Source organism: Urocitellus parryii, chromosome 13 (genome assembly GCF_045843805.1).
Source record: "Urocitellus parryii isolate mUroPar1 chromosome 13, mUroPar1.hap1, whole genome shotgun sequence".
Classification (NCBI taxonomy): Eukaryota; Metazoa; Chordata; class Mammalia; order Rodentia; family Sciuridae; genus Urocitellus; species Urocitellus parryii.
This window is the reverse complement of record NC_135543.1, coordinates 36,189,230-36,201,378: the sequence shown is the minus strand read 5'-3', so window position 1 is coordinate 36,201,378 and position 12,149 is coordinate 36,189,230. Positions and strand designations below refer to the sequence as shown.

The 12,149-nt window shown below is 35.5% G+C and overlaps 1 protein-coding gene across 1 annotated transcript in view; it reads left to right on the top strand.

Moving 5' to 3' along the window:
• Window positions 1–12,149, top strand: part of Galnt1 (polypeptide N-acetylgalactosaminyltransferase 1) — a 121,992-nt gene that overhangs the window by 32,626 nt on the left and 77,217 nt on the right. Inside the window, exons 2-3 of the mRNA XM_026400030.2 lie at window positions 1,987–2,041; window positions 10,315–10,560. Of these exons, the coding sequence (XP_026255815.1) occupies window positions 10,422–10,560 (139 nt within the window). The 5' untranslated portion in view covers window positions 1,987–2,041; window positions 10,315–10,421. The remainder of the gene's footprint in view (window positions 1–1,986; window positions 2,042–10,314; window positions 10,561–12,149) is intronic.

The following is a 12,149-nucleotide window of genomic DNA, read 5'->3' as shown; positions in this document are numbered from 1 at the left end:
TATCTTATCCCCCCTTCCCTCAGTGGTAGGAATTGAATCTAGATACTGATGCATGATAAGCACGTGCAGTACCACTGAGTCACATTCTCAGCCCTTGACATCTTCTTATTGGATTTTTTCCCTAATATTTCATTTTGTGCTTTCTGTATTTGTGGTTTTAAATTTCTTTACTTATTAAGTAAGCTTAATAAGTCAGCTTATTTCAGCTTAGGTTCTTCTCCTTCTTCTTCTTCTTCTTCTTCTTCTTCTTCTTCTTCTTCTTCTTCTTCCTCCTCCTCCTCCTCCTCCTCCTCCTCCTCCTTCCTCCTTCCTCCTTCCTCCTTCCTCCTTCCTCCTTCCTCCTTCCTCCTTCCTCCTTCCTCCTTCCTCCTCCTCCTCCTCCTCCTTCCTCCTTCCTCCTTCCTCCTTCCTCCTTCCTCCTCCTCCTCCTCCTTCCTCCTCCTCCTTCTTCCTCCTTTCTTTCTTTCTTCTTCTTCCTCCTCCTCCTCCTCCTTCTCCTTCTCCTTCTCCTTCTCCTTCTTCTTCTTCTTTCTTCTTTCTTCTTTCTTCTTTCTTCTTCTTCTTCTTCTTCTTCTTCTTCTTCTTCTTCTTCTTCTTCTTCTTCTTCTTCTTCTTCTTCATCATCCCTCATGACCTCATCTAACCCTGATTACCTCCTGAAGATCCTATCTCCAAAATCATCAGCATCTGAATTTGGGGATTAAGTTTCTAACACATGAACTTTGGGGGAAACATAAGCAAACCATATGAGAGACTGAACATTTTCATGTTTATGTGCATCAGACTACTTATAGTAGTGTCTTGCAGATATTTGACAAAGTATGAGCAAATTAGGGATCTCTAATCCTGTGATTAATTATATGTAGCCATGTGTTGCATAATAGTATTTTGGGCAAGGATGGACCATATACAATGATATATTCCATATAACTGAGGTGTGTAGTAGCTGTATACTACTTGGTTTGTGTAAGCACACTGATGTTCACATAACAGTGAAATCATCTGATGATGCATTTTTTTCAGAACATATCCTGTTGTGATGTGGCTCCTGACTGTAATGTCATGTCTAAGCTGGAGATGTCAGAAACCAAAAGTTCTGGTTTTTAGGTATAAAGTTTATGTTGAAATTCTACTTTTTTGTATTCTTCCATGAAAGTAGATTTCTTAATTTAGATTCTCTACATCTTCATTTTTTTCTTTATAGGGATGTATACCTATCTAAATCAATAATTATAAGTTTTAGAGTGGTATATCAGGAAGTATTTGATTGTAGGAGCCAGAATACCCAATTGATCACTGAGGGCTTTATCAAGTCATGTATCATACATGCAGGAATTTTCAGTGTTGGTTTGGTTCTGTGTGTTGTCCATGATTTTATTTTGTCATTCTTAGCGTGTTGATGATTGCTTCCCTCATGGCCTCAGAATGGCTACAGCTCTTCTAAATGTGCTTATCCAAAGATGGAAAAGTATAGTTTCTCCTTCAGCATTTTTATATAGAAGAATAATTTTTCCCAAATGCTTCCTAGCAGGCTTCCCCTCAGGATTTGATCATTTACCCTGGTAAGAGAAATAGAATCATTATAGTTGATATGGACCAGTTAGGAATAGGAAGCTTAGCATAGAGTTATCACTTGAATTCAGTTGAGGTCCAATTCAGTAAAATATGTAGAAGTAGAATAATGAATAAGCTGAGCATCTTTGTCCTCTCCCCGAAAAGTTAATATCCTCATAATTTTCTTAGAACAAGAAAGAAAATTTTATAGTATTTCCACTGAATTTGGTGTTGGATTTTAGTAATATTTCATTTTTTGACCCACTCATTTATTTAACAGGCACTAAGTGTGTGCCAGGTATTGTGCTGTCATGTCCTTGCACTTAGATGGCAGCTGGCCTGCAGTCTGGTGGAACAGGGTGGCTCAGGTAAGTGGGGAAAGAGAGAATTACTTTGAAATCTACTGATTTTAGGAAATTTATTTTTCAACAGGAAATGTGGGACATGTGGATTTGGAATATTAATTCATTTGAAAAACTGCTTTGGGGTAAGTTGATAGACTGGAGTGAATGACTTCAGTTTTGTTCTTTTTACATTTGGGCTTGATCTTTTAGCTTTCTAGGTTTGAAAACCTACTTACTGGTTATGCTATGAACTTACATTAGTTGGACTTTATGCTTCATATACATGTAAGAGAAGGGCTTATACTAAAATCCCAGTTTAATAATTTGAGAATCATAACCATAAACTACAGCCCCAGTACTAGTTAATTAGTACTTTTATTTCTCATTAGAGAGTTCAATTTGAATATTAAATGAAGATCAGCCTCAGAAATCAAAAGATAATTCTTATATAGAGTTTAACTTGGTCAAGTTTATCTAATAATCCTGTCATGTGATCTGGAAATAATTCAGAAAGCCAGCATTTGAAGATACAAGGTCAGTCGTGCTGATATTCTTTTTGTGGTGCCCCAAATGGCCAATAGAATTTTCATTGCATCCGTGTACAAGTAAAAGATTTGATTGTTTCATCTCAGAAAGTACACCCGGAAATACCATTTAGTATTTACTAAGTGTGTAGTATGTGAATTGTGCATTCCCTCATTTAATTTACTGTGATGGTACTATGAAGTAGGTATGTTTTTTTTTTTTTCCTCATTTAAGGAATAAAGAAGCATAGGTTTTTGTTAATAAATTAACTTAGCTAGGGTATGTATAAGTGTTGAAACTGTAATTTGAGCTTACATTTGAACTTTAGTATTGGGCTTTGTAAACACACACTCATTTCTGTTTTAGTGTGATGATTGTATTGGGGATTCCTAAGACCACCCCTGTGTTCAGTGATTGGTAGAAGGACTCATAGGCTGTATCACATAGTCATACTAACAGTTAAGATTTATTACAGCAAAAGGATTCCAAGCAAGGGGAAAAGTTGCAGGGATGAAATGGGGAGGAAAGCAGGTATATTCTTCTAAGAACCCTCCCTGTGGAGTAACAGAGGATGTGCTTTAATTCCTCCAGCAGTGAATTGTGACAACACTTGTGAAATGTTGTCTACTAAGAAAACTCATTAAAGATTCAGTGTCAAGGTTTTTATTGGGGTTGGTTAGTAGGCATCTACTGTTTAGCACATAGAAAAATTCTAGATTCTAGAAGGAAAACAAATGAGTGGCATAAATCATACTGTTTGTACAGTTTAGGTACAGTGATCCACACTTAACATTTAGGGAAGGTTTTAAATGGGTATAGAGAACTGTTTTACCATTCAGATTCCTAGGTGCCAGCCAGGGGTAACCTTGCCAACCATGCTTTTATAAGGATAGCAATTTCAGGGCTACTATGTTAAAATTTCTCCTGACCATTTATTTATTCATTTGAAGGGATTATAATTATGATCACTTACCTTCTGACAAATAGAGAAGTAGGTATTATGGCAAACCACATTTTAAAATGATATCTGTTTTGACTGGTCTCAGTTGCCACTAGTTTGCTGGAAAGGCTCACACAGCTCAATATAAAGTTGTACTCATTGCTGATGTTTATTATAGCAAAGGCTACAGTACAAAACAGAAGGGAAAAGTTGTTCAGATAAATATAAGAGAGGTCAGGCTTAGGCTTCTAGGTCTTCTGAGAATCATATGAACATGCTTTTCTCTGGCTATAAATGAGAGAGACACATACAAAATATCTGTAGCCATGGCTGTAAGTGTTAGTCTTATAGGGAGCTGGACCCACAGTTACATTTATTTCTGCCATATAATTATCTCTGGCAACTGAAATTTGAAACCCTAGACAGATATCAGGTACACATCACAAATCTTGACGATTCTTTAAATCCTGCTAATAGCTTATTACAACCTGACCATTGCCTGGAACATACAGAATAAGATCATTAACCAGTAACTGAACATTCTAGGGTTCAGTTCTCAGAGTTTGACTAGGGTTACCACCAAGGCTCAGATATGCCCTAGAGATTAAAAGAATACAGACCTGCTGTGTTTAATTCTGTTTTTATGGTATCTTACATGAAATAATGAGTGAAGTATTTGATGGTAAATATAGTCTTTGGAGCATGATATTATAAACTTAAAAAAAAAAAAGCAGGGCACAGTGGTGCATGCCTGTAGGCAACTTAGGAGGCTGAGGCAAGAGAAATCACAATTTGAGCCCAGTCTCAGCAATTTAGAGGGGCCCTAAGCAATAATGAGGCCCTATTTCAAAATAAAATAAAGGTTTGGGGATGTAGCTCAGCATTAAAGTGCCTCTGGGTTCAGTCTTTAGGACCAAAAAAAAAAAAAATGAGATAGTAGAAATAGTTGATAAATTTCATTTCTCTGAGGGGAAATTTGTAGATTCTTTTCATTTAGGGATTTATAGAATTTCCAGCATTTTTGTCCACAACTATCTGATTTATATGCAAATACATCTTACATTACAGAACAATAGAGAAATATGAATTTCAAATAGTTAAATCAATATATATGTTGGCTTTTAAATATACTGGGATCCTTTTTTTAAAAATAGAATTTGCAGATTCACAGAAATACCAGTTTCACAAAAGCAAACAATGCATAATTTTAAAAATTGCCTAATTTTAGGTTTTTGAACAAGTTTTTACTATTCCAGTGCTATTTGAACTCTATTTCATGTTATTCAGTAAAGACAGTTTACATGGGGAAAGTTCCATGCTTGAAATTGAGAAGTTATAAATTTAAAAACTTAAATAGGTTTCCTTTCTTTTTTCTTCTTCTTCTTCTTTTTTTTTTTTTTGGTGTGTGTTTTGGTACTGGGGGTTTGAACTCAGGGGCACTTGACCACTAAACCACATCCCCAGCCCTATTTTTGTATTTTATTTAGAGATTGTCTCACTGAGTTGCTTAGCACCTTCTAGGGTGAATATAAGTATATAACATTTTCCCAACTTATTTTTTGGGGGTACCAAAGATTGAATTTAGGGGGACTCAAATACTGAGCCATATCCCCAGGCCTATTTTTTTGTATTTTATTTAGAGACAGGGTCTCACTGAGTTGCTCAGTGCCTTGCTTTTACTAAGGCTGGCTTGAACTCATGATCCTCTTGCTTCAGCCCCTTGAGCCATTGTGATTTCAGGTGTGCACCACCTCGCCTGGGCAACATTTCCCCAACCTGTTTGACAATGGATAGAATTTGTTTAGTGAAGACCCACTCAAGTACGGGCCCTGCAGTATCAATGTTCTTTAAGAAAAACACGACAGTGGGAAACATTAATTAAAGGACAGTGGGAAGCCATGAAAAGATTTTAGGTAAAGGAATGACAGAAACAAAACAACTGTAGAAAAAAACTTACTTGAAATCTTACCTTATACTGCCTACTGATAAAACCTGTTTGAAAATTTCTTTATCTGAATGTATCTTTTCCTGTCAGGTTTCCTGGGTTGGTGTTTCTTTATAAACTGGGAAAAGATTCTTTCAGGATATGTAACTCATGTGGCATTGTATTAAGATTTTCACAAACTAAGACAAAACAACTCATCTAATAGAATAGTAAACCAGACTTCAGTAGGCACATCAGAGAAGAAATGGAATGACCAGTAATGTCAGAGATGAACTACATTACTATACCAACTATACACTCATGGAGGATTGTAAAAAATAAAAGTCTGACAACAGTAAGCCTGGCCAAGGATTGAACACATCTTCCAGAGTTCCTGGGTAGTTTGTTTCGGCCACCTGGGAAAATAAATTGATGATATCTAATCATATTGAAAAACACATACCTTCTGACCTAACATCCCCAGGTATATATTCTAGGTCAGGGGTCATTATGATGACTCATGAATTAAGAATAGATTTTAATATTTTTAAATGCTTAAAGATAGAAATAATATTTTATATATAATTTGTAATTGAAAACTATGAAATTTGGATTTCAGTGCCTATAAATAAACTGTTGGCTATTGCCACATTCATTTATGGCAGCATAAATTTATGCCAGAGTTCAATGGTTGCAACAGAGAATGACCCATAAAGCCATAAAACACAAAACCTAAAAAAAATTTGTTTTCGTACCAGGGGTTGAATCCAGGGGTACTTAACCATATCCCAGGCCCTTTTTATTTTTTATTTAGAGACATGGTCTCACTAAATTGCTTAGGGCCTTGCTACTGGCCTCAAACGTTTGATCCTCCTGTCTCAGCTTCCCAAGTTGCTGGATTACAGGCATGCACCACCATGGCCCCCAAAACCTATAATTTTTATCATCTGGCTCTTTGCCATAAAGGTTGGGAAACCTCTGCCTTACATAAATACTTCTGTACATGTGTACCAGGGAACATGATCTGGTATAGTTACATAGCATACTTATAATAATGAATTTAGCTGGGCACAGTGGCACATGCCTGTAATCCCAGTGGCTCGGGAGACTGAGGCAGGAGGATTGCGAGTTCAAAGCCAGCCTCAGCAACAGCGAGGTGCTAAACAACTCAGTGAGATCCTGTCTCTAAATAAAAAATAGGGCTGGGTGTGACTCAGTGGCCAAGTGCTCCAGAGTTCAATTCCTAGCACCCCTGCCTCCCCAATAATAATGAATCTAGAAAGAACTTAAATGTTCTTTAAGAGTAAAGAAACCGTGGTATGCTAAACTTTGAAAGAATACTGTTCATAGTGAAAATGAATTAACTACACCTATCTTCAGTATACGGATGAATCTCTGAATACAATGTTAGAAAAAACAGCAAGTTTAAGAATTTTTCATTTGTAAACATTTTTCACTACCAAAGAGTGTGTATCAGTGCTCACAGGAGGGAATGGGAAAGGGGATAAGGGCCAGAATCTTGAGCCAGGAAGCCTCTTTTATTTTTGTCTGTTATGTGTTTGCTCCAAGTTTAAAGCAGTACATGTGCCATTTTTACATAGCTTTGTGGATATCATGGCTATTTTGAAGTGAGGATTAAGACATATGTTTCTTAAGACACAGTATTCAAGCCAAGTGTAGTGGCACACACCTGTAGTCCCAGCAACTCAAGAGGCTGAGGCAGAAGGATTGCAATTTCAAAGCCAGCCTCAGCAACTTAATGAGGCTTTAAGCAATTTAGCGAGACCCTATCTCAAAATTTCCAAAAAAGAAAAAGGGCCGGGGATGTGACTTGGTGGTTAAGTGCCCCCTAGTTTCAATCTCTAGTACTCCCCCCCAAAAACAAAACAACAACAACAACAACAAAAAGACACATTTCTCAGTGGTTGTGGTGGGAAGAGGGGTATCTGTTAAACACATTGTTTATTAAAAAACCAAAAATGCAGTGTGACTATGATGAAGGTCTTTCATGCTACCACTTTGTAGTTATACCCATCTTCTCCCCCTCCCCATAATGAGGCCATTGAAGCTATTAAAGCATTTGAGTCAAAATAGATATTACAAAGTTGCTTTTAAATATGACATTGTATACTGTCTGTTCTGAATGACTGAAAGGACACTTAACTTATTGAGTTAACTGGAATGTGAATTTACAGGTAGTTTTGAATCTTTTAGTTTTCTATGTTTGCCAGGGTCTTTGTCTTGAACATATTTACTGTATAAATAGAAGAAACTATCAACTTTTAAGATATTGCTAGAATTTAAATCAGTTTATTACTTTAGAAAATTCAAGGTATCAGATGCTGCATGCTCTAAATGGAAATATTGAGCCAGTAAACTTTATTGGACTGTACACATAGTCTCTCAGATGATAAGCTTGTTCCTCTGACTTATTGCTGGATTGTTAAGTAGCGTTTCATTTTATAGATATTCAGCTTGCATATCTCTAATCTGAAATCCAAAATGTTCTGAAATCTGAAATGTTTTTAGTGGCAGTGTGACACTTTAAAAAATTTTTTAAAGTTTTGGGGCTGGGGTTGTGGCTCGGCAATAGAGCGCTTGCCTAGCACGTGCGAGGTGCTGGGTTTGATCCTCAGCACTACATAAAAACAAATAAATACCAACTTGAATCTAATGTATGAAACATGATATGTCAAGAGCTTTGTAATGTTTTGAACAACCAATAAAAAAAAACAAATAAATAAAATAAAGATATTGTGTTCACCTACAACTAAAAAAATATATATTTAAAAAATTTTTCTAAAGTTTAAAAGTTTGGGTTTTGGGAGCATTTCGGATTTTGAGTTAGGGATGTTCAGCTAGTAAAGTCTGTACAAATTGCAAAAATCTGAAAAACTCTAATATCTGAAACAGTCTGATCCCAAGCACTTTGTATAAGGGATGCTCAATCTGGACTACAATTTGTTTATTTATTCATCAGGTGATGGATATTTGGATTGTTTCCAGATTTTGATTATGATTAAAGTGTTGTAAGGTTTTGGATACAGGGGATGGGATATTTTAAATAATGTGAATACAGTTTTTTTGTGTAGACATGTTTTTCCTTTCTCTTGAGATCTTCTCTGTAAAGCTGAACTGACTATATATCGGTTTAAAAAATCATTATATTTTAGAGACCATGAAACCATATTTGAAATCCATTTCATGAGTAATCAAATGCTTTGCTAGTGACCACAAGAGGTGTAGCCTTTCATGTGAAATAGCTCAGAATATAAATTCATACATCTGCTTCTGTGCAGAGAACTGTTGTCTCATGACATTGTGCCCTATAATCCCTTTACCCGTTATCATAGTCATTGGTGGCAGCTCACTGCATGTGACACAATATCAAGTGTTAAATTGATTTAGCATGATTTTAAGGCAGAAGTATGGCAGTAGCATCTTTGTTCTCACTTTGCAGCCAGAGAATGCTGATCTGATTAAAGGAAGAATATAAGCAAGAAATCAGAGACTCCAGAGAGATGAACAGAAAAAGGAATATTTTGTGCTTAAACTATTCCATATATATATATATATTTTTTTTAATTTTTTTTAGGTGATTTTCAGGTTGTTGACTAGCAATCTTGTGAAGAACTACTATATCTATTTTATAAATAAACTCACTCACTTTATCTGAATTGTTTAGGTTTATCTATCTCTGCTGGCTACCATGGAACATGTTACATAAAGTTGCCCTTGTAAGAAGAGACTACATCCTGTCAGTGCAGTGCTTCAGAACATCTGCTTCTGTGGCTCTCTGTATGGGGCATGCATGCATAGCATATAATTCCTCAGTTTACAGTATTGGAATGCACTTTGCTTATCTCTCTCCTGATCCGCAGTGATAGGTCTTTGAACTTTGTTGTCCATTACACAGTAACATTCCTTTCCTCTATGAAGTCTCAGACTTCATCGTAGCTCACCAAGATGAGCTCGGTTTTTTGGATTTCTTTTTTGGTACTAGGAATTGATCCCAGGGGTGCTCTACTACTGAACTATATCCCCAGTCCTTTTCATTTTTTTTATTTTGAGAGAGGATCTTGCTCATTTACTGCCAATGTAGACATGAACTTGTCATCCTCCTGTCTCAGCTACTTGAGTCGCTGGTTATTACATCATGCTCTACCTCCCATGGCAAGATGAACTTTTTATGTGCCAGAAAAATTTTTAGTCAAACTATCCTAAGTTACTTTCCAAATTTGGTTACAGTTACTCCAAGTACTTTCTCATACTGTTACAACAGAAGAATGGGAAGTGGGATAGTGGGAAATAGAAACTAAAAATCAGGGAAGTCAAGAGTGAAGACTCCATCTCAGATTGTATGATACCCTTTTCTTTTTCATGATGTTTTCTATTTCCTGAGTGATTGGTGATTGTAGAGTTTTTAGGATAGGATTCAGCAGGGAAGAAGGACAAGAATTATCCCAAGTACCTGCGGCAGTACAGGCTACAGGGAGGTCTTTGGATCTAGGAACTGAATGTGGATATTTGAAATAGGCAGGGGTCACTTATTGCTTAAATTCCCAAGGCAAAGGGCTGGGGATATAGCTCAGTTGGTAGAGTACTTTCCTTGCATACACAAGGTCCTGGGTTCAATCTCCAGTACCAAGAACAAAACAAAACAAAACAAAACAAACCCAAGGCAATTCAGAACTTGGTTTTCAATAAATGTAGCAGTTGTATAGAAAGGGAGTTGAGACCCATGTGTTTGATGGATGTGAAATAGCAAACTTTGTATTGTCTTAATTCATATGCCTAATTATAGGGAATTGAGCACATTTCTTCATGGTTGTATCTTTTTCTTCTGCAAAGTGCCTGTTTAAATCCTTTATTCATTTTTCTATTGAATACTGCTTTGTAAGAGTTATTTGTATAATCATGAAATTGCACATTATTAATGAAATTAATTCATATCTTAATGTATTAGACAATTCGTTTTCTAGGTTTCAAATTTTTTAAGTCACTGTTTTTCCTTCTTTTCTTTACAGGGTGTGAATGTGATTTCTGATGAAACTGGATTGGAATAATTTTCATGATCTTTGTATATTTATATATATATATATATTTTAAAATTTTGCATTTGACTTAAAGTGCCATGAGAAAATTTGCATATTGCAAGGTGGTCCTAGCCACCTCCTTAATTTGGGTACTGTTGGATATGTTCTTGCTGCTTTACTTCAGTGAATGCAACAAATGTGATGAGAAAAAGGAAAGAGGACTTCCTGCTGGGGATGGTGAGTAACATTTTATAATACAACTATTTTGATAAACATATCACTAGTTTTTACTAACTTGAATAATATAAAAGTTAAGCATTTTAGGTATAATTCCTAGCTTCCTATATATGTGGTGATCGTATTTCTAACAATTCTTTAATAGGTTCTTCTAATATTAAATTATCATTATTTAATCACTCAATTTTGTTTTTATATTCAATATTAAATGTAGTTAAATTTCTACAAATTATTTTATGTTAGCAAATAATGTAGGGAATCTAGTAGTTGGACTATCAAAATTTTATACAAGATTTGTCTAATGCCATATGCTTGCTGGAGCATTAAAATAATACCATTAGGTATCAAGAGATGTGTCTCCTGCCCTGCCATCTTATTTCGGTGGGGAAGAAGTTTTATAGATACATGAGATCTGGAGAGTTCTTTTTGTTAATGCTACAGATAGTTCTCTTTAGTGCTTTTAGGGAGGGCTTAGGATCAGGATATAGAATAGGGGCTACATTGAGTTCATTGCAATGATATAGGGGGAGAAAAGAAAACATGAAGGGCCAAGGTACGTGGTACTGATATTTTGGCAGAGAACACTTGGAAAATTCGATTTTAAACTCCTTGCATTCATATCAACAAACATGTTGCCTTTTTTTTCTTTTCTTCTTTAGCCATAATGAAAATAACTGTACTGTGAAGAGTTATTAGTTTAACTGTTAAAGGCTCTGAACTGTCTATGATTAGTTATATAATACTTCCACTATTTAAGGAATATTATGTAAATAATAGTTCTTTTGTCATAGGTTTTCTTAGCGTATATAGCCACATTTGAATTTTTTACACTTTTATAAGAGAAATGGCACTTGGTCCCTCAACATTTATAATCTAAAAATTATTCATTTGTATTGGTAACTACCTTTTTATTTCTTCTTGGGAAATTTTCCTTCAGTTAGATTCTGTTGCTAGTACAGGATGCTAGTAATACCTAGGCTAACCATTACCTTTTTAAATTTTTACTTTCTACATAAGTTTGAATAAAATACAGTTTCATTCAAAGTCAGCTTATTTGTATAATATTTACTTTATGACTCCTCTGTTAAGTAACTTTAGTGGGTAGTAAAACACCAACTTCATAACTGTTGTCAGAGCTAAACCTTCTGTATGTATACCTTTAAATCACAGAACAAATATTCCCATTCATCAGTAAGAAACTCAAGTATTCTTTGCTCAAACAGAATGGATTAACTTTCCCCTCATTCTACCCTAGTTGAATGCCACTGTATAGGAAGCTTATAGTGTTCTATCTTAAATTCTAAGGCCTAAAAGTGAGAAAGAATAGAGCCATTAGCTTGTGAAGATCCACTTGGTGAATATTTTTAAAGTGCTGATATATTGCTCATTCTTTCAGTTTATGAATTTGGATGTTATATAGAGAGTTCATAGTGCTGGACACGCACTATGTGCTAGTCATAACATTGTTGAACAACATCTTAAGTGAGACAGAATTCCTCCCTTTAAGAAACTCAGTCTAATGGAGAGAGGGAATAATTCTAAAATAATGATATCATAGAAATCACAGAAGTACACAAGCAGAAAGGAAG